Source organism: Oncorhynchus clarkii, chromosome 18, assembly GCF_045791955.1.
Source record: "Oncorhynchus clarkii lewisi isolate Uvic-CL-2024 chromosome 18, UVic_Ocla_1.0, whole genome shotgun sequence".
Taxonomy (NCBI): Eukaryota; Metazoa; Chordata; class Actinopteri; order Salmoniformes; family Salmonidae; genus Oncorhynchus; species Oncorhynchus clarkii.
The window spans coordinates 44,353,450-44,379,685 of record NC_092164.1 but is presented as its reverse complement, the minus strand read 5'-3'; the positions used below and the strand labels follow the sequence as shown (position 1 = coordinate 44,379,685).

Here is a 26,236-nt window from a genome sequence, read left to right as displayed (position 1 = left end):
CTGTCCTTTCCCTTCACCCTGTCTCCCTCTGCTGGTCGTTGTTAGGTTACCTTTTCTCCCCCTCTTTCCCCCAGCTGTGCCTTGTCTCCTCCTAACCACCTCGTCACCCCTTTTCCCACCTGTTCCCTTTTTCCCTCTGATTAGGTCCCTATATCTCTCTCTGTTTCTGCTCCTGTCCTTGTCGGATTCTTGTTTGTTGTGTTTCATGCCTGAACCAGACTGTCGTCATGTTTGCTGTAACCTTGTCTTGTCCTGTCGGAATCTGCCGGTCCGTCTGAGCCTACCTATGTTTGGTAATTAAAGAAGCTCTGTTTAAGTTAATTCGCTTTTGGGTCCTCATTCACGCACCGTAACAGAAGAATCCGACCAAGAATGGACCCAGCGACTTCGGATCCTCTCCACTCAGCCGTCGAGATCCAGGGAGCGATGCTAGGCAGACACAAGCAGGAATTGTCTGCTGCTCGGCATGCCGTTGAGACCCTGGCCACCCAAGTCTCCAACCTCACAGAACAGGTTCACCATCTCCGCCTCGATCCACCGGCCACTTCCAGGGCTTTCGAATCTCCGGAGCCCAGGATCAATAACCCGCCGTGTTACTCTGGGGAGCCCACTGAATGCCGCTCGTTCCTCACCCAGTGTGATATTGTGTTTTCTCTCCAGCCCTACACTTTCTCCAGGAGCACTGCTCGTGTCGCCTACGTCATATCTCTCCTTATTGGACGGGCTCGTGAGTGGGGCACGGCAATCTGGGAGGCAAGGGCTGAGTGTACTAACCAGTATCAGGACTTTAAGGAGGAGATGATACGGGTTTTTGATCGATCTGTTTTTGGGGAGGAGGCTTCCAGGGCCCTGTCTTCCCTATGTCAAGGTAATCGATCCATAACAGACTACTCTATTGAGTTTCGCACTCTTGCTGCCTCCAGTGGCTGGAACGAGCCGGCTTTGCTCGCTCGTTTTCTGGAGGGTCTCCGCGCAGAGGTAAAGGATGAGATTCTCTCCCGGGAGGTTCCTTCCAGCGTGGATTCCTTGATTGAACTCGCTATTCGCATTGAGCGACGGGTTGATCTTCGTCACCGAGCTCGTGGAAAGGAGCTCGCGTTCTCCGTTGCCCCCCTCTCCGCATCACTACCATCTTCCTCTGCCGGCTCGGGTGCTGAGCCCATGCAGCTGGGAGGTATCCGCATCTCGACTAAGGAGAGGGAACGGAGAATCACCAACCGCCTCTGTCTCTATTGCGGTTCCGCTGGTCATTTTGTCACTTCATGTCCAGTAAAAGGCCAGAGCTCATCAGTAAGCGGAGGGCTACTGGTGAGCGCTACTACTCCTGTCTCTCCTTCAAGATCCTGCACTACCTTGTCGGTCCATCTACGCTGGACCGGTTCGTCAGCTTCCTGCAGTGCCTTAATAGACTCTGGGGCGGAGGGCTGTTTTATGGACGAGACCTGGGCTCGGGAACATGACATTCCTCTCAGACAGTTAAAGGAGCCCACGGCCTTGTTCGCCCTGGATGGTAGTCCTCTCCCCAGGATTCAGCGTGAGACGCTACCTTTAACCCTCACTGTTTCTGGTAATCATAGTGAAACCATTTCTTTTTTAATTTTTCGTTCACCTTTTACACCTGTTGTTTTGGGCCATCCCTGGCTAGTTTGTCATAATCCTTCCATTAATTGGTCTAGTAATTCTATCCTCTCCTGGAACGTCTCTTGTCATGTGAAATGTTTAATGTCTGCTATCCCTCCTGTTTCCTCTGTCTCTTCTTCACAGGAGGAGCCTGGTGATTTGACAGGGGTGCCGGAGGAATATCACGATCTGCGCACGGTGTTCAGTCGGTCCAGGGCCACCTCTCTTCCTCCACACCGGTCGTATGATTGTAGTATTGATCTCCTTCCGGGAACCACCCCCCCCCGGGGTAGACTATACTCTCTGTCGGCTCCCGAACGTAAGGCTCTCGAAGATTATTTGTCTGTAGCTCTTGACGCCGGTACCATAGTCCCCTCCTCCTCTCCCGCCGGAGCGGGGTTTTTTTTTGTCAAGAAGAAGGACGGGTCTCTGCGCCCCTGCATAGATTATCGAGGGCTGAATGACATAACAGTGAAGAATCGTTATCCGCTTCCTCTTATGTCTTCAGCCTTCGAGATCCTGCAGGGAGCCAGGTTTTTCACTAAGTTGGACCTTCGTAACGCTTACCATCTCGTGCGCATCAGGGAGGGGGACGAGTGGAAGACGGCGTTTAACACTCCGTTAGGGCACTTTGAATACCGGGTTCTTCCTTTCGGCCTCGCTAACGCTCCAGCTGTCTTTCAGGCATTAGTCAATGATGTCCTGAGAGACATGCTGAACATCTTTGTTTTCGTTTACCTTGACGATATCCTGATTTTTTCACCGTCACTCCAGATTCATGTTCAGCACGTTCGACGTGTCCTCCAGCGCCTTTTAGAGAATTGTCTTTTTGTGAAGGCTGAGAAGTGCACTTTTCATGCCTCCTCCGTCACATTTCTCGGTTCTGTTATTTCCGCTGAAGGCATTAAGATGGATCCCGCTAAGGTCCAAGCTGTCATTGATTGGCCCGTCCCTAAGTCACGCGTCGAGCTGCAGCGCTTTCTCGGCTTCGCGAACTTCTATCGTCGTTTCATCCGTAATTTCGGTCAGGTGGCAGCTCCTCTCACAGCCCTTACTTCTGTCAAGACGTGCTTTAAGTGGTCCGTTTCCGCCCAGGGAGCTTTTGATCTCCTCAAGAATCGTTTTACATCCGCTCCTATCCTTGTTACACCTGACGTCTCTAGACAGTTCGTTGTCGAGGTTGACGCGTCAGAGGTGGGCGTGGGAGCCATTCTTTCTCAGCGCTCCCTCTCTGACGACAAGGTCCACCCATGCGCGTATTTTTCTCATCGCCTGTCGCCGTCGGAACGTAACTATGATGTGGGTAACCGCGAACTGCTCGCCATCCGGTTAGCCCTAGGCGAATGGCGACAGTGGTTGGAGGGGGCGACCGTTCCTTTTGTCGTTTGGACTGACCATAGGAACCTTGAGTACATCCGTTCTGCCAAACGACTTAATGCGCGTCAGGCGCGTTGGGCGCTGTTTTTCGCTCGTTTCGAGTTCGTGATTTCTTATCGTCCGGGCTCTAAGAACACCAAGCCTGATGCTTTGTCTCGTCTCTTCAGTTCTTCAGTAGCCTCCACTGACCCCGAGGGGATTCTCCCTGAGGGGCGTGTTGTCGGGTTGACTGTCTGGGGAATTGAGAGGCAGGTAAAGCAAGCGCTCACTCACACTCCGTCGCCGCGCGCTTGTCCTAGGAACCTTCTTTTCGTTCCCGTTCCTACTCGTCTGGCCGTTCTTCAGTGGGCTCACTCTGCCAAGTTAGCCGGCCACCCTGGCGTTCGGGGTACGCTTGCTTCCATTCGCCAGCGTTTTTGGTGGCCCACCCGGGAGCATGACACGCGTCGTTTCGTGGCTGCTTGTTCGGTCTGCGCGCAGACTAAGTCCGGTAACTCTCCTCCTGCCGGCCGTCTCAGGCCGCTTCCTATTCCCTCTCGACCGTGGTCTCACATCGCCTTAGATTTTGTCACCGGACTGCCTTCGTCAGCGGGGAAGACTGTTATTCTTACGGTTGTCGATAGGTTCTCTAAGGCGGCTCATTTCATTCCCCTTGCTAAGCTTCCTTCTGCTAAAGAGACGGCACAGATCATCATCGAGAATGTTTTCAGAATTCATGGCCTTCCGTCAGACGTCGTTTCGGACAGAGGTCCGCAATTCACGTCTCAATTTTGGAGGGAGTTTTTCCGTTTGATTGGGGCTTCCGTCAGTCTCTCTTCCGGCTTTCACCCCCAGTCTAACGGTCAAGCAGAACGGGCCAATCAGACTATTGGTCGCATCTTACGCAGTCTTTCTTTTCGCAACCCTGCGTCTTGGTCAGAACAGCTCCCCTGGGCAGAATACGCCCACAACTCGCTTCCTTCGTCTGCGACCGGGCTATCTCCTTTTCAGAGTAGCCTCGGGTACCAGCCTCCGCTGTTCTCATCTCAGTTCGCCGAGTCCAGCGTCCCCTCCGCTCAGGCTTTTGTCCAACGTTGCGAGCGCACCTGGAAGAGGGTCAGGTCTGCACTTTGCCGTTATAGGACGCAGACTGTGAGGGCTGCTAATAAGCGTAGAACTAAGAGTCCTAGATATTGTCGCGGTCAGAGAGTTTGGCTCTCCACTCAGAACCTTCCCCTTAAGACGGCTTCTCGCAAGTTGACCCCGCGGTTCATTGGTCCGTTCCGTATTTCTCGGGTCATTAATCCTGTCGCAGTTCGACTTCTTCTTCCGCGATACCTTCGTCGCGTCCACCCGGTCTTCCATGTCTCCTGCATCAAGCCCGTCCTTCGCGCCCCCGCTCGTCTTCCCCCACCCCCCCCCATCCTTGTCGAGGGCGCACCCATCTACAGGGTCCGTAGAATTTTGGACATGCGTCCTCGGGGCCGTGGTCACCAGTACCTCGTAGATTGGGAGGGGTACGGTCCTGAGGAGAGGAGTTGGGTTCCCTCTCGGGACGTGCTGGACCGTGCGCTGATCGAGGATTTCCTCCGTTGCCGCCAGGTTTCCTCCTCGAGTGCGCCAGGAGGCGCTCGGTGAGTGGGGGGGTACTGTCATGTACTGTCATGTTGTGTCTTGTCTCTGTCCTTTCCCTTCACCCTGTCTCCCTCTGCTGGTCGTTGTTAGGTTACCTTTTCTCCCCCTCTTTCCCCCAGCTGTGCCTTGTCTCCTCCTAACCACCTCGTCACCCCTTTTCCCACCTGTTCCCTTTTTCCCTCTGATTAGGTCCCTATATCTCTCTCTGTTTCTGCTCCTGTCCTTGTCGGATTCTTGTTTGTTGTGTTTCATGCCTGAACCAGACTGTCGTCATGTTTGCTGTAACCTTGTCTTGTCCTGTCGGAATCTGCCGGTCCGTCTGAGCCTACCTATGTTTGGTAATTAAAGAAGCTCTGTTTAAGTTAATTCGCTTTTGGGTCCTCATTCACGCACCGTAACAGAGCCAATCAGTTGTATTGTGAGAAGGTAGGGGTGGTATACAGAATATAGCCAGCATATGTGTGTGTGTGTGTGTGTTTGCGTGCGCATGTGTGTGTGTGTGTACAGTATGTGTACATAGAGAATAAAGCAACACAATAATACAAACTAATCTAAACATTATAATGCATAGCCAGACCGTGTCGGCACTGTTCTGGAGCTAATTATGATTGTGTCAATTTAATATGGGTCAAGAAGCACCACAATTACAGTGAAAATGTGGTCATCGTGTTTGTGCCTCCATTTGCACAGAGCAGAACTGAAGAAGTGATATTTTGACGTACTACTAAAGAGGGCATGGTTTGTCCAAACATAATCTCTTGTGGATAGACTATGAAAACATCTAACATCTGGATTAACTGGGATTAGTCCAAACAGCAAGCGAGGGTGATGGTTCAGTGACCCAAGCTTTTATGATTTGCCCGTGACCTGAACACTAGCGTTATCTCCTCAAGCTAATGCGTCATATTTTCCTTGATTATTCCTAATTAGGAGATGTTTCCAGTGTGGTTGGCCAGCATGACATTGTAAGAGAGCCTGCTGTGGTAGTACCATTCTAAAGGTTTAACCTCTCCTCATCCTGTGTATCATTGATCCGTAATGGCTGGGAACAGCCTAGTCTGGTTAATCAATACCTAATACTGAGAGCAGCATCATTATGAGTCATTAGTTCAGAACAAACAGAACTGCATGTTTAACCTCAGTGGAAACACAGTGGTTTAAATGGCACCCTATTCGCTATCGTGCACTTCTTTTAACTGGCCATCTGGTCAAAAGTAGTACACTATATTAGGAATAGGGTGCCATTTTGGACTCACAACAGACTATAAATGATTAGGTAGCATAACGGTTAGATCGATGTGCCAGTAACCGAAAGGTTGTTTGTTCGAATGCCTGAGCCGACAAGGTGAAAATTCTGCCGATGTGCCCTAGAGCAAGGCACTTAACCCTAATTGCTCCAGGGTCGCCGTTGATAATGGCAGACCATGGCCATGACCCCACTCTCTGGGAAATGCAAAAAAACACATTTACAATTCACACCTGTGTATTAATACACGCTTGTACATGTGAAAATAGGAAGAAATTATATTTTACCTTTATTTAAATTACCTTTATTTAAGATCAAATTTGTATTTACAATGACGGTCTACACCAGCCAAACCCCGGAAGATGCTGGGCCAATTGTGCGCCGCCCTATGGGTCTCCCAGGGTGTCTGTAGTGACGCCTCTAGCACTGAGATGCTGAGATGCTGTGCCTTTGATCGCTGCGCCACTCTTGAGCCCAAATACTGTATAAGCAGACCATAATAATAATAATGATATATACCACGTAGCGGACACTTTTATCCAAATAGACTTACAGTCATGGGTGCCTACATTTTACGTATGTGTGGTCCTAGAAATCAAACCCACAATCCTGGCGTTCTGAGCGCCATGATCTACCAACTGAGCCTTACAGGACCACTGTATTCCATTCAGACTGAGTCTTCCTCTCTTCTATTCTTTGTCCATGGCTTTCCCTCATCTTACTTTCCCTTCTCTGCCTCTTCATGCTCTTCCATCCCTCCATCCTAAACCTCCGACACAACCCTGAGAGTGTGTAAACATAGTCATGGGTTTAGAAACTCACAACGAGCCTCATGGAGTCAGTAGATTCTCCCTAAAGGGGTTGGTTGGACAGGAGGAGTGGTGACAGAGACAGTGGAACCAGAGTTAATGTTGTACCTCCTCCCAAGCTGATGTTGCACATTCTAAACACCGTAATTCATCAATGTCACAAACCGTAGGGACCGTTTAATAGTGCTGTAATGTAATTCACGTTTACTCATTTTAGTGTAATCTAGTTTCTGCTGATTTGTTGCTTTCTTGTACAGGGTGGTAGGAAAAGGTAAACCTGTAATATGCACTCAGAAAACCTCCTGAGGACATAAAATAAGTAATTAACAGTCAATCAATAGACTATAACTCTTTCTAACACAACTTAATCTCTTCCCATTTCATATAGTTCAAGGTTAATCTTGTCCACAAGTCAGCTTTCTCTCAGCAATTTGAGGCTGGGGACAAGGTTAGCTCCAGGCAAACCCCAAAAAAACGTTTATTTTAGGGAACAGTCTCTAAAACTTTATCTTTTCCACCAAAGGTGAGACATTTTGGTACCATCATAAAGTTACAGAGACATTTAAATGTCTGAGGGACGTTACGAATCAAGCCTAGACAAAAGGAGGCATTTCCTCCAGATCTCATCTAACTACTCATTATCTCTTGCTGGATACTTCTGAGGGATGTTTTCTTTGAGATGAGACTTTGTGATGTCCCAATGTAGAAAATCCAATTAACTCTATCCTCAACAAAGTTTTGCATTTTTATCAGTAAAATTATTCCACTGGGGCTCACATCTTCAGGTGAAGCTGAATTACATCATAACCTGAGTCATCCTTCACCACAAAAGGATTTTATTTCATTGATATGCCATAGTGGTAACAGCTAGTTAACCCTTTTAATCATCACTGAACAGTAGGATGGACTTCTCTGTCTCCCTCTAGAGGTGAGGGACTAGGACCTGTCAGCTGCTGACTGATGGACTTTACAGTGAAAGGCACCAATGCTCAAGCTCTCATAGTTAGACCTCATCATAACTAGTGTCCAGAGTTACCGGGTCAGGAAAAACTCCTGGCCCCAACTCTCTATTTCTCTATTTGTATTTACTGTAATATTTCTTGAGAGGCTAACTCAATCCAGTCACCACTGAGTGTGGCAATTGTTCATTCCAGTCAATGGTGTGCTGGTGAATAGGCATAACAGTATCCGTGTAAAGAGGCCTGTGTCATCACCTGCCCTGTGTCAACCCTCATCGGTTACCAGGCTGTTCGTCTACAGAGGTCCATCCTTCCGACCCTCATTAGTGACGTAATCATTATCCGGGTTTGCTTTGTTTCTTCATCCATCAAACACATTAAGCAATTACAGCCTTGTGACGCAGATGGGTCCTATGGTATTGATATATGTTGTAACAGACTCGAGCACTGAAATGAACAGACAAATTATGTATTTCTGTGCCTGGCTTCAACCTGCGTTGTAAGTTAGGTATCGATCATCACACCTATCAATCAAGGAGGACCAACTGCCTCACCATCGTCCACTTCCCCTCATCTATTAGGTTTCCCTCAATTTGGTGGACTCTAAACCATTTATTTCATAGGCCTACACCGTAGTCTACGGTAGTCCTACACCATTATAGGACAATGAGGAGGCTATAACCATTTAATAATGCAGTAACATAACTGTAGTAGTCCTAGCTGTGTTTATCCCGTCGATATTTTATAACTAACAGAAAGTTCCAAACTCGAATTATGCATAACCTATATTTTATTTGTACGCCTACAATTCACTTGTGCGCATTTAATGATTTGTATGCCTCATGATTTGTTTTATTATTCTGCAATCACAGTGTGAGCTACTTGAATTGGCTGTTGGAAGCAGAAGTCAATTCCGGAAAGAAGCGAAGCAGAGCAGGGAGCACACCGCGGAGCGCGATTTTGTCGCGTGAGCAGAGCGGTGTCCGACTCCAAGACAGTCAGAGGAGAGAGGTAACATTGGAATTATCACAGAGCAGCAACCCCCATTCATTCACGCTGGGCTCTTCTCAAATCCGCGGCGTCTTTTCCAACTGCTCTATCGTGAGTCTCGTCCGGTTGAGTGGGTTATTTTGTTAATGTCAGTTCCTTCGATTTAAAACAATCATAGTATTGTTCAGTATTTTGATTATTCTATGCGGGTGTGCAGCAAGTTTACCAAACCTTCAAACTTGCTCCTAATGGTTCAGAAGTAAAGCACGTGACGTTACCTGGGACTGAGTGCACCTGTCCTGGTATAAAGTCAAGTAACCATGTTAGGACCATTTATACAGAAGACGGAGTAGACTGGATCATGTATTTTATGTTGACCAATATGCGCTTTCATAACTGATATCGAAATGTGGGGAAGTTCTCTGCCAATGGACACAAGCCGAACACAGCGGGTAGGTGTGATAATCATGAATGATATTTCAATGTTTGTACAGACACTTAGACAAATATTTATTCAGCATTTATTTTTGTAAATGTAGGAGTGCGCGGCGAATTTGGGCTTCCCGGCTATTGTCGGCTATGCTGTAATGTCCATCCATATTATAGGCTAGCTAGCCTAATGTTTATTCACGGTGCATGTTGTGTGGATTAAAAAAAATGCAATTTAAACCTTCCCTTACAATGAATTACTTGTCAAACGGTCTCTCGGTCTCTCTCTCTCTCTCATATCCCTAGGCACAGTAGGCTACGACAGTGGCTCTTTTTTGCAAGATGGGCAAAATCTGACAGAGACAGGTTGAAAGTTGTCTCCTATATAAAATTAATCTCTAGATTATTTCAAATATAGGCTTTTAAACCGGAGTATTCGGGTTTGACCAATTTGGCGCAGTGCAAGCATTCTGTATGCCAATAATTGTATAACCCCAAAACAAAAGGGGCTATAACTGTATATAACGCAATAGAAATGATGTTTCTATTGCAGGCGTCTAAATGTTACCCTCTAGGCTAAACTCTGTCTTGAACCTATCATGAACCCTTATCAGAGGATCCACCATACAGACTATTTGTTTTTACAGGTGAATAGTCAATATCTGGGAGATTGAGTTCTTTTCAAGTCAATGGGTTATACACCCTTTTAAAACACCTCCTACCCTCTCGAAGGGCTCTCCTTTTACTGCCTGTATGGATTATCTATATATTTTACACTCCTCCCGCATTTCATTAACTTGTTGATGTGTGGTCTGGACTGGGGTTCGGGTTAGGGTGGAAGTATAGGGATGTGGACTGGGGGTCGGGAGGCTGGTACACATGACACTTCTCCCATTTGTCCTATACGTTTCCTGGAGCCACATAGACAGACCATGTAATACGTGAGGATTTACAGGGAGAGATGATTACCTTCAAGGCCGATGCTATAGGCACGATCAACTTTATTGCCCTCGAGGGGGAAATTAGTCTTAGTGCAGCGATGATGTCCATCTATAAACTACATGATACAGCCACTATAGACCACCTACATTTCATACACCACATTCTACCAATAGAAAAACAACCACTGTTTTGTGTGGTTGTGTGAAGATGCAAATGTGTGGAAAAATAGAGACTTGCCTGAAAGTGTTATTGTTGATGGACTTCTCATACCGGTGCCTGTACAGAAACCAGTGCTCTACTGTGCATCACAGAGGGCATCAAACAGCGACTCTAAGTCTTTACCTTGAGGTTATTGATCTGATACTGTACCTTGCATTCTCTCTAAAGCCCTTTGCAAATGAACAAAGTATTGCATTTTTAATAACAAAACTACCCAACTACTAATATTCCATTCCTTTCTGTTTCAATAGATCATCTGAGTATTGGTCCACTAGATAGCTCACAGCTCATTTTTGAATATCTACTTTCACCTGGTGCAGTTTATAATTGCTTTTATTACTGGTGTGTTCGTAAATTCAATCAAGGAGTGCTATAGTGCACTCTAGGCATTCGTAAATTCAGAGCGTTGTCAGATTGTCCATTCTTAAATTCAGAGCCTTTAGCTCTAGGATTGAAAGATGGCGCCGACAGAGATGGTCGCCTCGCTTCGAGTCCTTAGGAAACTATGCAGTATTTTATTTATTTATGTATTATTTCTTACTGTTACCCCAGGAAATCTTAAGTCTTATTACATACAGCCGGGAAGAACTATTGGATATAAGAGCGACGTCAACTTACCAATATTACGACCAGGAATGCGACTTTCCCGAAGCGGATCCTCTGTTTGGACCACAACCCAGGACAATGGACCTAATCCCAGAAGCCGACCGAAAACAACGGCTCCGCAGAAGGGGCAGACAGAGCGGCCTCCTGGTCGGCTCCGTAGACTTGCACATCGCCCACCGCTCCCGAGTATACTACTCGCCAATGTCCAGTCTCTTGACAACAAGGTAGATGAAATTCGAGCAAGGGTTGCCTTCCAGAGAGAAATGAGAGATTCTAACATTCTCTGTTTCACGAAAACATGGCTCTCTCGGGATATGTTGTTGGAATCGGTTCAGCCACCGGGCTTCTCCATGCATTGTGCCGACAGAGATAAACTCCTCTCTGGGAAGAGGAAGGGCGGGGGTGTATGCTTCATAATTAATAATTCATGGTGTAATCATAACAACATACAGAAACACAAGTCCTTTACTCACCCGCCCTAGAATTCCTTACAATCAAATGCCAGCCATATTATCTCCCAAGAGAATTCTCATCAGTTATCCCCACCGGTGTACATTCCCCCTCAAGCGGCCCTCAAGGAACTTCACTGGACTCTATGTAAACTGGAAACCATATATCCTGAGGCTGCATTTACTGTAGCTGAGGATTTTAACAAAGCAAACTTGAGAACAAAGCTACCTAAATTCTATCAGCATATAGATTGCACTATGCGCAGGTGTAATACACTCGATCACTGTTACTCTAACTTCCGCAATGCATACAAAGTAGAGGTCGATCGATTATGATTTTTCAACGCCGATACCGATTAATCAGACGATTTTTATATATATATTTGTAATAATGACAATTACAACAATACTGAATGAACACTTATTTTAACTTAATATAATAAATAAATAAAAATCAATTTAGTCTCAAATAAATAATGAAACATGTTCAATTTGGTTTAAATAATACAAAAACACAGTGTTGGAGAAGAAAGTAAAACTGCAATATGTGCCATGTAAAAAGGCTAACGCTTAAGTTCCTTGCTCAGAACATGAGAACATATGAAAACTGGTGGTTCCTTTTAACGTGAGTCTTCAATATTCCCAGTTAAGAAGTTTTAGGTTGTAGTTATTATAGGAATTATGGGACTATTTCTCTCTATACCATTTGTATTTCATATACCTTTAACTATTGGATGTTCATATAGGCACTATAGTATTGCCAGCCTAATCTCAGGAGTTGATAGACTTGAAGTCATGAACAGCGCTGTGCTTCAAGCATTGCGAAGAGCTGCTGGCAAACGAAGGAAAGTGCTGTTTGAATGAATGCTTACGAGCCTGCTGCAGCCTACCACTGCTCAGTCAGAATGCTCTATCAAATATCAAATCATAGACTTAATTATAATATAATAAACACACAGAAATACGAGCCTTAGGTCATTAATATTGTTAAATCCGGAAACTATCATTTCGAAACACATTTTATTATTTCAGTGAAATACAGAACCGTTCAGGTTTTTATCTAACGGGTGACATCTATAAGTCTAAATATTGCTGTTACATTGTACAACCTTCAATGTTATGTCATAATTATTTACAATTCTGGCAAATTAATTCCGGTCTTTGTTAGGAAGAAATGGTCTTCACACAGTTCGCAACAAGCCAGGTGTCCAAACTGCTGTATATACCCTGACTCTGCTTGCACGAACACAAGAGAAGTGACACAATTTCCCTAGTTAATATTGCCTGCTAACATGAATTTCTTTTAACTAAATATGCAGGTTTAAAAAAATATACTTGTGTATTGATTTTAAGAAAGGCATTGATGTTTATGGTTAGGTACATTGGTGCAATGACAGTGCTTTTTTCACGAATGCGCTTGTTAAATCATCACCTGTTTGGCGAAGTAGGCTGTGATTCGATGATAAATTAACAGGCAATGCATTGATTATTTGCAACGCAGGACAAGCTAGTTAAACTAGTAATATCATCAACCATGTGTAGTTAACTAGTGATTATGTTAAGATTGATTGTTTTTTATAAGATATGTTTAATGCTAGCTAGCAACTTATCTTGGATCCTTGCTGCACTCGCTTAACAGGTGGTCAGCCTGCCACGCAGTCTCCCCGTGGAGTGCAATGTAATCGGCCAAAATCGATTACCGATTGTTGTGAAAACTTGAAATCGGCCATGTTGAATTGGTCAACCTCAAAGCCCTCCCCTGCCCTCCCTTGGGCAAATCCGACCACGACACCATCTTGCTCCTATCGTCTTATAGGCAGAAATTCAAACAGGATGTACCAGTGACTAGAACCATTCAACGCTTCAAGATTGTTTTGATCACGCAGACTGGGATATGTTCCAGTCAGCCTCAGATAACAACATAAATCTATCCACTGACTCAGTGAGTGAGTTTATAAAGAAGTGCATTGGAGATGTTGTACCCACTGTGACTATTAAAACCTAACCCTAACAAGAAACCGTGGATGGATGGCGGCATTCGCACAAAACTGAAAGTGCGAACCACCACATTTAACCATGGAAAGAGGTCTGGGAATATGGCTGAATATAAACAGTGTAGTTATTCCCTTCGCAAGGCAATCAAACAAGCGAAATACCGGTACAGGGACAAGGTGGAGTCGCAATTCAATGGCTCAGACACGAGACGTATGTGGCAGGGTCTACAGGAAATCACGGACTACAAAAAGAAAACCAGCCATGTCAAGGATACCGACGTCATGCTTCCAGACAAACTAAACACTTTCTTTGAACGCTTTGAGGATAATACAGTGCTACCGACCTCGCCCCCTCCCCCTTCTTCGTGGCCAATGTGAGTAAAACATTTAAACGTGTTAACTCTCGCAAGGCTGCTGGCCCAGACGGCACCCTTCACCCTGCGTCTTCAGAGCATGCGCAGACCAGCTGGCTGGTGTGTTTACAGACATTCAATCGCTCCCTATACCAGTCTGCTGTCCCCACATGCTTCCAGATGGCCACCATTGTTCCTGTACCCAAGAAGGCAAAGATAATTGAACTAAATTACTACCGCCCCGTAGCACTCACTTCTGTCATCATGAAGTGCTTTGAGAGACTAGTCAAGGAACATATAACCTCCACCTTACCGGCCATCCTAGACCCACTTCAGTTTGCACACCACCACAACAGGTCCACAGATGATGCAATCACCTGCACACTGCCCTATCCCATCTGGACAAGAGGAATACTTATGTAAGAATGCTGTTCATTGACTACAGCTCAGCATTCTACACCATGGTATTCTCCAAGCTCGTCATCAAGCCGGAGGCCCTGGGTCTCAACTCCGCCCTGTGCAATTGGGTCCTGGACATTCTGACAGGCTGCCCCCAAGTGGTGAAGGTAGGAAACAACATCTCCACTTCGCTGACCCTCAACACTGGGGCCCCACAAGGGTATGTGCTCAGCCCCCCCTGTACTCCCTGTTGACCCACGACTGCGTGGCCATGCATGCCTCAATCATCAAGTTTGCAGATGACACAACAGTAGTGTGCTTGATTACCAACAACGACGAGACAGTCTACAGGGAGGAGGTGAGGGCACTCAGAGTGTGGTGTCAGGAAAACAACCTCTCATTCAATGTCAACAAAACAAAGGAGAAGATCGTGGATTTCAGGAAACAGCAGAGGGAGCACCCCCCTATCCACATCGAAGGGACAGCAGTGGAGAAGGTGGAAAGTTTTAAGTTCTTCGGTGTACACATCACAGACAAACCAAAATGGTTCACCCACATAGACAGTGTGGTGAAGAAGGTGCAACAGCGCCTCTTCAACCTCAGGAGGCTGAAGAAATTTGGCTTGTCACCCAAAACCCTGGCAAACATTTACAGATGCACAATCGAGAGCATCCTGTTGGGCTGTATCACAGCCTGGTACGGCAACTGCACCGCCCTCAACCGCAAGGCTCTCCAGAGGGTGGTGTGGTCTGCACAACGCATCACTGGGGGCAAACTACCTGCCCTCCATGACACCTATAGCACCCAATGTCACAGGAAGGCCGAAAAGATCATCAAGGACATGAACCACCCAAGCCAAGGCGAGGTCAGTACAGGTGCATTAAAGCTGGGACTGAGAGACTGAAAAACAGCTTCTATCTCAAGGCCATCAGACTGCTAAACAGCAATCAGTAACTCAGAGACGCTGCTGCCTACATTGAGACCCAATCACTGGCCACTTTAATAAATGGATCACTAGTCACTTTAAACAATGCCACTTCAGACAATGCCACTTTAATAATGTTTACATATCTTACATTACTCATATTGTCACGCCCTGATCTTAGTTATCTTTGTTTTCTTTATTATTTTGGTTAGGTCAGGGTGTGACGAGGGTGGTATGTGTGTTTTTGTCTTGTCTAGGGTTTTTTGTATATCAATGGGGTTTTGGTATTGTCTCTGTAAATTTAGGTCTATGGTGGCATGAATTGGTTCCCAATCAGAGACAGCTGTTTATCGTTGTCTCTGATTGGGGATCCTATTTAGGTTGCCATTTTCCATTTTGGTTTTGTGGGTTATTGTCTATGTGTACAGATGCACATGGCAGCACTCGCTATTATTAGCGGCACATTTTGTTAGTTTGTTTAGTGTTCTTCGTAATAAAGAAGAATGTATTCAAATCAAGCTGCGCCTTGGTCTCATCAATACGACGAATGTGACACATATCACATGTATATACTGTATTTTATACCATCTGTTGTACCTTGCCTATGTCGCACGGCCATCGCTCATCCATATATTTATATGTACATATTCCCATTCACACCTTTAGATTTGTGTGTATTAGGTAGTTGTTGGGAAATTGTTAGATTACTTGTTAGATATTACTGCACTGTCGGAACTAGAAGCACAAGCATTTTGCTACACTCACATTAACGTCTGCTAACCATGTGTATGTGACCAATAAAATGTTATTTGATAGGGCCGTTCAGAGCGCACACTGGACGCCCTGGCCGAGGAGTAGGGTTGATCCGAGAGTTCTGACCTCACAACAGTAGTCAAGCACCCACGCTAACTGCCTAATGTTGGCTAGCTTGCTAGCTACTTACTTCCAGACACAAATGAGAGAACACTTCACTCTGACCATTCTACTCACCCTAACAGAGCTGGTTAGGCTGTTTTCATGTTCTCCAGAGCGTTGGGGACTGTAACTGTGCTGCTGACAACAATATGTTTTTTTGCCGACATTTGCTGACCCCGGCCATATTCAACGGGTGTTGAGCGTTCATAAATTCACCAGTTATTCTGCGCTCTGGCACACTCAGACGAGAGTGCTATGAAATCGGAGTAGATAGCCAGAGTGAATTTACGAATGCACCCTAAAGGGCTGCCTAAATAGGTCACAATTATCATTCATCCAAGGAAATGAGTGACACAAACTCATTTCTATAACCCCCCGGGGCAAGAGATGGACTTTAGAAAATACGTTTTATAACCTGAAAACTTCTATTTGAAGTGAATTCATTAGAATGGACTTTTGGTTTTGTCATTTTCATTACCCCATCTTGGGCTTTCAGAATGTTTATGGTAAATGTGAATTTGTGGAAGTGGTTAGTGAAGCAGGACTATGCTTCCATGTTTCAGTAGTTCAGTCAAACACCAGCAGCACTAAGAAGGAAAGAACCAATTCCACAATGTTAGAACAGCCATGACTGAAAGAGCAGCACAGCAGCTCTCTGTTGTCTCTGCAGATAAACGTTTAGTCCTTCAAATATGGATATTGGCTTCTTCCCCAAACCGTCAGAGCACTGTTACAGACACTATCACAGATTAAGTTGGAAGCCCAAATTACTCTAGTATGGCAGGATATGTAGAGTAGACATGTTGCTATGATACAATATCTTACTATAGAGACTACACGGGACTCCTTTTTGAGAAGGATGGTGTAGTCCCTCCAGCGGTCACAACTGGTGAGCACTACCTGAGTGAGGCTACGTATAGCTTGCCACCAGTGCAAAGTCACAGAGTACTAACTTGTGTTTCACATCTGTCAGTAGTCCTGCATGTAGAACCAAGCATTGTACTACCCTCAGATTGATGATCTGTCTAACTAGCAAGACAGCACAAACAGATCTGGGACCAGGCTACTGTCTCAGCATTCATTATTATGTTGACTACTAGTCAACGGTCCTATATGCATGAATACATGGTCCATTATAAAGATGTAGGGTCTTAATTTGACCAATATTGTTGTTGCAAAATAATCCTGCAGCAACAACATTTTGACATTTAGTCCACACTGTTGCTTGATCGGTGGTTGGGCTGTTAGCTGGACAAAAGTAGGCTACATGAAAAGTGCAACTCTGTTAATATAACCGTGTGTTAGTGCAAGTTTTCAGTTAATTTATGTAAATCACTGAGTTAATCTGTATTTCATGCAGTGCAGGAAAATTGTCAGCAGTAAGAGTGATCAAATTTAAGATGTTATACCTGTAAGTGACGACAATGTATGGTCTTTAGGTTTCCTGGGTGTTATGTTACGGTCCATAACCACCTCCTCTCAGGGGTGGTGTTCTGTGCATTTATGGACCTGTCATTTTCTGAGCCCCCAGAGAGAGAGAGAGAGAGAGAGGGAGGGGCCAGTTTGACTGACATTGCTAACCAATGACATTTGTGTACACTACACAGAAGACTTTTACCTATCTGCTTGTATGTTGCAAATCTATTGACATACGCAGGGTTGGGAGTAACTGATTACATGTAGTTTACAAAAAAACTCATTGTAATCAGTTAAATTACCCGGAAAAATATTGTAAGCAGATTACAGATACTTTTGAAAAACGAGAGTATTACTACTTGGATTACTTTTAAATTCAGAAAGGATGTTTGCAAAAAAATACATGATGACACCTTTCTGTTTTGTCAATGATATTCAATTCAGCATTGAAAAAAGGCTTAAATGTAAGTTTGTTCCACATGAGCGAGTCTGACCACAAGTCAGAGACCACTATGATGACAGGTAACGAGTAAATGTATTTAATTAGAAAGTAACCTAACCAACTCTGGACAAACACACTCAATTCTCTGCACTTGACCCTGAATCCATTCCCATTTTTGTGCCCCTTCTGCCCATTGTAAAATAAAACAAAGAGCATGTGGTAAATACATTAGAACACACAAGGCTTCAGCAGAAGATGTGACATTTTATCTGGAGCTTATTTTCCCCTCGGTTGTCACATCAGTACGTGTGAAAGGAGCGTTACTGAGCCAATCCACCCAGGCACTGGAGCGCACTGACACGTTTCACTGTGTTTAATCAGCAGGTGATGGATACTCCTGTCTCAACCTGGTTTTTTTTCTGGACTTTCTAAATCTGCAGTTGTCTTTCATGCATACACATTACAGCATTAATACATATATTCTGTCATGCTGTCACCGTGTCTGTCTTTCTCTCTGTTTCTCTTACTCTCCCTCTCTGTTTCTCTCTCTCTCCCTTTCTCCCTGTCTCTCAGTCCATGCACCTCTGTCTTTCTGTCTGTCCTGTCACAGCTGTAAATTGTGTCCAGGTCAAATCATTCTCTGTTTGTAGTCTTGTCCCTATCTCGTTAGGTTGTCATCTTTGCCATTAGTGTAGCAGCTTTCAACGCTCTACTTCAGTTGCTGGAGAACGGACTGACATTTTTTTTTACATTGTAGAACAATAGTGAAGTATGGAATAGCACATATGGAATCATGTAGTGACCAAAAAAAGTGTTAAACAAATTCAAATATATTTTATATTTGAGATTCTTCAAAGTAGCCACCTTTTGCCTTGATGGCAGATTTGCACGCTTTTGGCGTTCTCTCAACCAGCTTCATGAGGTAGTCCCCTGGAATGCATTTAAATGAACAGGTGTGCCTTGTTAAAAGTTCATTTGTGGAATTTATTTCCTTCTTAATGCGTTTTAGCCAATCATTTGTGTTGTGAGAAGGTAGGGGTGGTATACAGAAGGTAATAGACCAAGTCCATATTATGGCAAGAACAGCTCAAATAAGCAAAGAAAAACGACAGTCCATCATTACTTGAAGACATGAACGTCAGGTAATCCGGAAAATTTCAAGAACTTTTAAAGTTTCTTCAAGTGCAGTTGCAAAAACCATCAAGCGCTATCATGAAACTGTCTCTCATGAGGACCGCCACAGGAAAGGAAGACCCAGAGTTACCTCTGCTGCAGAGGATAAGTTCATTAGAGTTACCATCCACAGAAATTGCAGCCCAAATAAATGCTTCAGAGTTCAAGTAGCAGACACATTTCAACATTAACTGTTCAGAGACTGCGTGAATCAGGCATTCATGGTCGAATTGCTGCAAAGAAACCACGACAAAAGGACCCCAATAAGGAGAGACTTGCTTTGGCCTAGAAACATGAGCAATGGACATTAGACTGGCAGCTTAATTAAATATTACCCGCAAAACACCAGTCTCAACATCAACAGTGAAGAGGCGACGCCGGGATGTTGGCCTTTTAGGCAAAGTTGCAAAGAAAAAGCAATATCTCAGACTGGCAAATAAAAATAAAAGATTAAGATGGGCAAAAGAACACAGACACTGGACAGAGGAAGGCCAGCATCCCAGAGTCGCCTCTTCACTGTTGATGTTGAGACTGGTGTTTGCGGGTACTATTTAATGAAGCTGCCAGTTGAGGACTATATACACACATACACAAACACACACTACCAGTCAAAAGCCACCCTTTGCCTTGATGACAGCTTTGCACACTCTTGGCATTCTCTCAACCAGCTTCACCTGGAATGCTTTTCTAACGGTCTTGCCAGTTGAGGACTTGTGAGGCATCTGTTTCTCAAACTTGAATGCACTTCTTCTCAGTTGTGCACCTGTGCCTCCCAGTTCTCTCTCTATTCTGGTTAGAGCTAATTTGCCTACACTGTATTTCTGATCAATTTGATGTTATTTTAATGGGCAAAAAACAAAAAACAAGGACATTTCAAAGTGACCCCAAACTTTTGAACGATAATGTATGTATGTATGTACGTGTGTGTGTGTGTGTGTGTGTGTGTGTGTGTGTGTGTGTGTGTGTGTGTGTATGTATTTGTGTATGTATATATATACAGTTGAAGTCGAAAATTTACATACACTTAGGTTGGAGTCATTAAAAGTAGTTTTTCAACCACCACAAATGTCTTGTTAACAAACTATAGTTTTGGCAAGTCGGTTAGGACATCTACTTTGTGCATGACACAAGTAATGTTTCCAACAATTGTTTACAGACAGATTATTTTATTTATAATTCAGTGTATCACAATTCCAGTGGGTCAGATGTTTACATTCACTAAGTTGACTATGCCTTTAAACAACTTGGAAAATTCCAGAAAATGATATCATAGCTTTAGAAGCTTCTGATAGGCTAATTGACATAATTTGAGTCAATTGGAGGTGCACCTGTGGATGTATTTTCGAGGCCTACCTTCAAACTCAGTGCCTCTTTGCTTGACATCATGGGAAAATCAAAAGAAAGACCTCAGAAAAATGGAAGACCTCCACAGGTCTGGTTCATCCTTGGGAGCAATTTCCAAACGCCTGAAGGCACCATGTTCATCTGTACAGACAATAGTACGCAAGTATAAGCACCATGGTACCACACAGCCGTCATACCGCTCAGGAAGGAGACGCCTTCTGTCTCCTAGAGATGAACGTACTTTGGTGCGAAAAGTGCAAATCAATCCCAGAATAACAGCAAAGGACCTTGTGAAGATGCTGGAGGAAACAGGTACACAGTAAAACTAGTCCTATATCGGCATAACCTGAAAGGCCGCTCAGCAAGGAAGAAGCCACTGCTCCAAAACCACCTTAAAAAAGCCAGAATACGGTTTGAAACTGCACATAGGGACAACGATCGTACTTTTTGTATAAATGTCCTCTGGTCTGATGAAACAAAAATAGAACTGTTTGGCCATAATGACCACTGTTTTGTTTGGAAAAGGGGGAGGCTTGCAAGCCGAAGATCAACATCCCAACCGTGAAGCACGGGGGTGGCAGCATCGTGATGTGGGGGTGTTTTGCTGCAGGAGGGACTGGTGCACTTCACAAAATAGATGGCAACATGAGGCAGGGAAATTATGTGGATATATTGAAGCAACATCTCAAGACATCAGTCAGGAAGTTAATGGGTCGCTATTGGATCTTCCAAATGGACAATGACCCCAAGCATACTTCCAAAGTTGTGGCAAAATGGCATAAGGACAACTAAGTCAAGGTATTGGAGTGGCCTTCACAAAGCCCTGACCTCAATCCAATAGAACATTTGTGTGCAGAACTGAAAAAGCGTGTGCGAGCAAGGAGGCCTACAAACCTGACTCAGTTACACCAGCTTTGTCAGGAGGAATGGGCCAAGTTCACCCAACTTATTGTGGGAAGCTTGTGGAAGGCTACCCAAAACGTTTGACCCAAGTTAAACAATTTAAAGGCAATGCTACCAAATACTAACTGAGTGTATGTACACTTCTGATCCACTGGGAATATGATGAAAGAAATATAACCTGAAATAAGTCATTCTCTCTACTATTATTCTGACATTTCACATTCTTAAAATAAAGTGGTGATCCTAACTGACCTAAAACAGTGAATTTTTACTAGGATTAAATGTCAGGAATTGTGAAACTGAGTTTAAATGTGTTTGGCTAAGGTGTATGTAATCTTCTGACTTCAACTGTACGGTGTGTGTGTGTGTGTGTGTGTATATATATATATATGTGTGTGTGTGTGTGTGTGTATATATATGAGTTTCTCAAAAGATTTTGGAAGAGTTTGTAAAGTTTTCCTCTTATTCACCAACAGTCACAATGTGTCCTGTTTTGAAGTTCAGAACATTCTCGTGAACGAAACTGATTAAAGTTTTAGTGTGATGCTGCATCATGAAGAGGAGTTTTGTGGCTGACAGTAGTTCACTGTGATCTAATTTGGCTTTGTATGAATCATTTAACCCTCGCTACGCAGAGCTGCATTCTGTCAGTCGTAAGACTGGAAGGTGCCATTGGAAAGTGCCACATTTTAGGAGTTTGTTTCATCAGCTGAAGCTGTGGTTATACTGATATAAAAATCTATGTTGGAATAAGAAGATTAAAACAAGATATTATTGCTGCAGAATTAATTGCACTTTTTCTGTTGTCATAAACAAAGTCAATGGCCCGTGAAAGATTAATCACAGGAAGTTTTACCAAGTATATCCAAACAGTTTGTTCTTGTCGACATTCCACAGCTAATTGCTCTGTATTTATTTTAATTTAGTGAACCTTGATAAGCAATCCTTTAAAGAGAAACATCTCATTTAGGCCCTCAGCGACGCGTTAAATACCACAACAACTTAACGAATTCCTCTCTGCATCGGGGTTCCTGCTGATGCAAAACTTGTTGGTGTGACGAGAGAAAGAGGGAACAAAAGGAGCCTGAAGAGTGACTTGTATCTGGTTCATCCTGAGATTCTGAAGTAATTCATCCCTATAAACCAGTGGAAGTCATTTCTATGTCTAAACTTTCTTTCATCTGCTTTGTTTCCATAGAGCCCAACCCTGCTCCTGGATGGGTGAGGTCCCTGCCAACCCAGTCAGGCAGTGAACCCCCCCCACTCCCCACCCATCGCCTCCCGACCAGGACCCCCTGGGTCACCCAGAGGAGCAGCAGGGATGTACCAGGAGGTGGCCTTCCTAGCGGGCAGCTCGGAGAAAGAGTTCACGCCCTTCCACTTCCCCATTGAGAACCAGCAGGAGGTGGTAACTAAGAAGGGTGTGTTCTTCAAGCGGCAACGGCTGCTGCGGAGGCCCAATGAGGGGCAGGAGGAAAACGACCTATCAGCCGTCATCAACGTGGGCGGGATCAGGTACAATACCAACAGAGTCAAGAGTTGCTGTGTTCATCTCAATAATCAATAGTCCATAATCAGAAGACTTTGGGTGCAAGATTTAAAAGGCAAATAATCCAGGCATTGGTCTTGCTGCTGCTCAAGAGCATTATAACTTGAAGAGTATTTCAGCGGTAACATTGTGTGTTTTCCTCTCACCAGGTACCGTATCCCCTGGTCCGTTCTGGAGGAGTTCCCTCTGACGCGGCTGGGCCGGCTGAGGGGCTGTAGCTCATTGGACGAGATCATGGAGGTGTGTGATGACTACGACGACGGGTGCCAGGAGTACTTCTTTGACCGCAGCCCATCTGCGTTCCGCACCATCGTGACGTTCCTAGCGGCAGGGCGGCTGCGGCTGCTGAGGGAGATGTGTGCCCTGTCCTTCCAGGAGGAGCTGGTCTACTGGGGCGTGGAGGACACCAGGCTGGAGTGGTGCTGCCTCCGAAAGCTACGCATCAGGCAGGAGGAGCTCAAGGAGCAGCTGAGGATGGAGGAGGCAGAGCTCACCACAACCCTGACCCCCCAGAGCTGTGAGGATGGGCAGGGGCACGCCGGAGAGGGAGGGGGGGAGGAGGAGGAGAGCCGCATGGCGGGGTGTATGCGCAGGCTGCACGACATGGTGGAGAACCCTCAATCTGGACTACCTGGAAAGATCTTTGCCTTCTTGTCGGTGGTGTTTGTGGCCATCACCGCAGTAACACTCTGCATCAGTACCATGCCCGACCTCCGGGAGGAGGAGGAGAGGGTGAGTTCACTTCCTGTTTACTCCCTACTCACAGGGTTTTACTTTTGGGTCACACTCGGGTGGGTTATACATAGGACCAGGAGTTTGACCTAACCGAGTTACAGAGCTGGAAACTTTGAGCACATCCACATCTACATCCTGCTCTTAGTAGGATGATGTTTGAGGGACAACCTCCACATGGCGAGTCTTCCCCCTTATAGTAACTAATCTTCACAGAGGTAATGTGATGGCTCAGGGATGTTGTCAGGGACGACTGCCACGCTACAACTCCAATCACATTAATAACAGATTATTCCATTTGCCAGATCACTGCTGCTGCTGTTAAGGCACTCTCGTATTGCTCTTATTCAGGCAGTAAAGGAATAATGAACATAGAATATACAGTGCCTTCAGAAAGTATTCAGACCTATTTCATATTTTGTTGTTACAGACTGAAATATTAGCAATTGTATTGAAAATGAAATACGGAAATCTCTTGTTTGCATAAGTATTCACACCCCTAAGTCAATGCATGTTAGAATCCCCTTTGGCAGTGATTAAAGCTGTGAAACTTTCTTGGTAAGCCTTTAAGAGCTTTGCACACCTGGATTGTACAACATTTGCACATTCTTTTAACAATTCTTTAAGCTCTGTGAAGTTGGTTGTTGATCATTGCTAGACAGCCATTTTCAAGTTTTGCCGTAGATTTTCAAACCAATTTTAAGTCAACTGTAACTAGGCCACTCGGGAACATTCAATGTCATCTTGGTAAGCAACTCCAGACTGAACCAGGTTTTCCTATAGGATTTTGCCTGTGCTTAGCTCCATTCCGTTTATTTTTATCATAAAAACCGTCATAGTCTTTGCCGATGACAAGCACGCCCATAACATAATGTGTTGTGTTGGATTTGCTCCAAACATAACGCTTTGTACTTAGGACATGAAGTTCATTTCTTAGACCAATTTTTTTTGTAGTTTTACTTTAGTGCCTTATTGCAAACAGGATGCATGTTTTGGAATATTTCTATTCTGTACAGGCTTCCTTCTTTTCACTCTGTCAATTAGTTTAGTATATTGGAGTAACTACAATGTTGTCGATCCCTCCTCAGTTTCTCCTGTCACAGCCATTAACTCGAACCGTTTTAAAGTCACCATTGGCGTCAAATTTGATATCCCTGAGTGATTTCCTTTTTAGTGACTGGGTATATTGAAGTGTTAGTAATAACTTCACCATGCTCAAAGGGATATTCAATGTCTGCTTAAATTATTTTGAATCTACCAATAGGTGGCCTTCTTTGTGAGGCATTGGAAAACCTCCCTGGTCTTTGTTGTTGAATGTGTTTGAAATTCACTGCTGGACCGAGGGACAGACAATTGTACGTGTGGGGTACAGAGACGAGGTAGTCAATAAAAAAAGAACACAGAGTGAGTCCATGCAACTTATAACGCTCCACAGTGGACGTGTCATAATACCCATAAAATCTAGCGGTCAAACAGGGAAATGGTCCCAATGGTTTTTCCACCAGTCATGTTTCCCATAGGGGATTTTAGAAATACTTCAAATAAGGGCTGTGGTTTGTGTAGGCTTACCCTGGCGTGACGTTTTGATAACCGTGTAAATCTCTCTCCAACAAGATGACTATCATCAATATATTTGGCTCAATTCGAAAATGCTAATTAGCATCAGAGTATACATCATGCAGGACTACAAATCCCTGGAAGCTTCTGCACATCATCTTTAGCTAACACCTTTACTAACAGGTATTGTGTAAATTTAGCCAATTTATTCAATACTACATTTAGTTAGTTAATCCAGACTTTACCTCTATTCGGCAGTGTCGTCCAGATCATGGCATTTGTAGTTCTATATGATATCCACAGTAGCAGCTAATTAGTATTGTATTTTGGGGGCTAAATACAGGCAAATATATTGATTTTAAAAGTCACCTTGTCCGAGAGAGATGTACATGAAACACAGCCCTTATTTGAAGTGTTTCTAAAATCCACTATGGGAAAAATGTATGGTGTAAAAACAATTAGAACCATTTCTCTGCTTGACCACTAGGTATTATGGGTATTATGACACATACTGTGGTACTCTATGTGACTTGTTAAGCACTTTTTTACTCCTGAACTTTATTTAGGCTTGCCATTGCGAAGGGGTTGAATATTTATTGACTGAAGACATTTCAGCTTTTAATTTTTACTTATTTTGTAAACATTTCTAAAAACATAATTCCACTTTCACTGTGTGTGTGTGTGTATGTGTGTGTGTGTGTGTGTGTGTGTGTGTGACAAGGGGTCAAGGGGTATGAATACTTTCTGAAGGCACTGTAGATTAATAATCAGTACATTAAGCCAGAGGTTGTCCTCTTGTGGTCCTCAGGGGTCCCATAGGGCTTAGAACTTGGCCAGTGGCCACCTAATGTTACTGCACCAATTTCACTGACCGAGATAAGTAATTATATTATCTTCTTCTTCTGGGTGTTTCATGTCTAGTAGTTGTGCCTCTGAGACCTCAGTGTTCCTGCTGGAGTGTCTTTGTGGGGCAACACAGTCAACCTCCTGAATGACATCAATAAAGCTTTAGAAAGATTTAAAGAGAACCTCCACAGGCTTCTCCCGCTACCAAAGAGACCTCTGCGTCGGGGTGAGAGGAGGGTGGAGAGGGGGTGAGGGGGCTGAGGATGTGCTGTATCTTCAAAGTGGAAATCAGGGTGCAAGGAGGGTTAACAAGCAAGCTACAAGGAGGGTTAGCGAGCTAGCTACAAGGAGGGTTGGTGTTAGCGAGCTAACTCCCCAAACAATACCTTCTCTTGAAGCGCTCATCTCCTATTAGGTGAGGTTACTGG

General features: G+C 44.5%; 1 protein-coding gene across 1 annotated transcript in view; it reads left to right on the top strand.

Annotated features, from left to right (window-relative positions):
• The first annotated feature begins 8,670 nt into the window (after positions 1-8,670).
• Positions 8,671-26,236, top strand: part of LOC139372660 (voltage-gated potassium channel regulatory subunit KCNG2-like) — a 33,370-nt gene continuing 15,804 nt past the window's right edge. Inside the window, exons 1-3 of the mRNA XM_071112439.1 lie at positions 8,671-9,067; positions 22,323-22,639; positions 22,823-23,405. Of these exons, the coding sequence (XP_070968540.1) occupies positions 22,446-22,639; positions 22,823-23,405 (777 nt within the window). The 5' untranslated portion in view covers positions 8,671-9,067; positions 22,323-22,445. The remainder of the gene's footprint in view (positions 9,068-22,322; positions 22,640-22,822; positions 23,406-26,236) is intronic.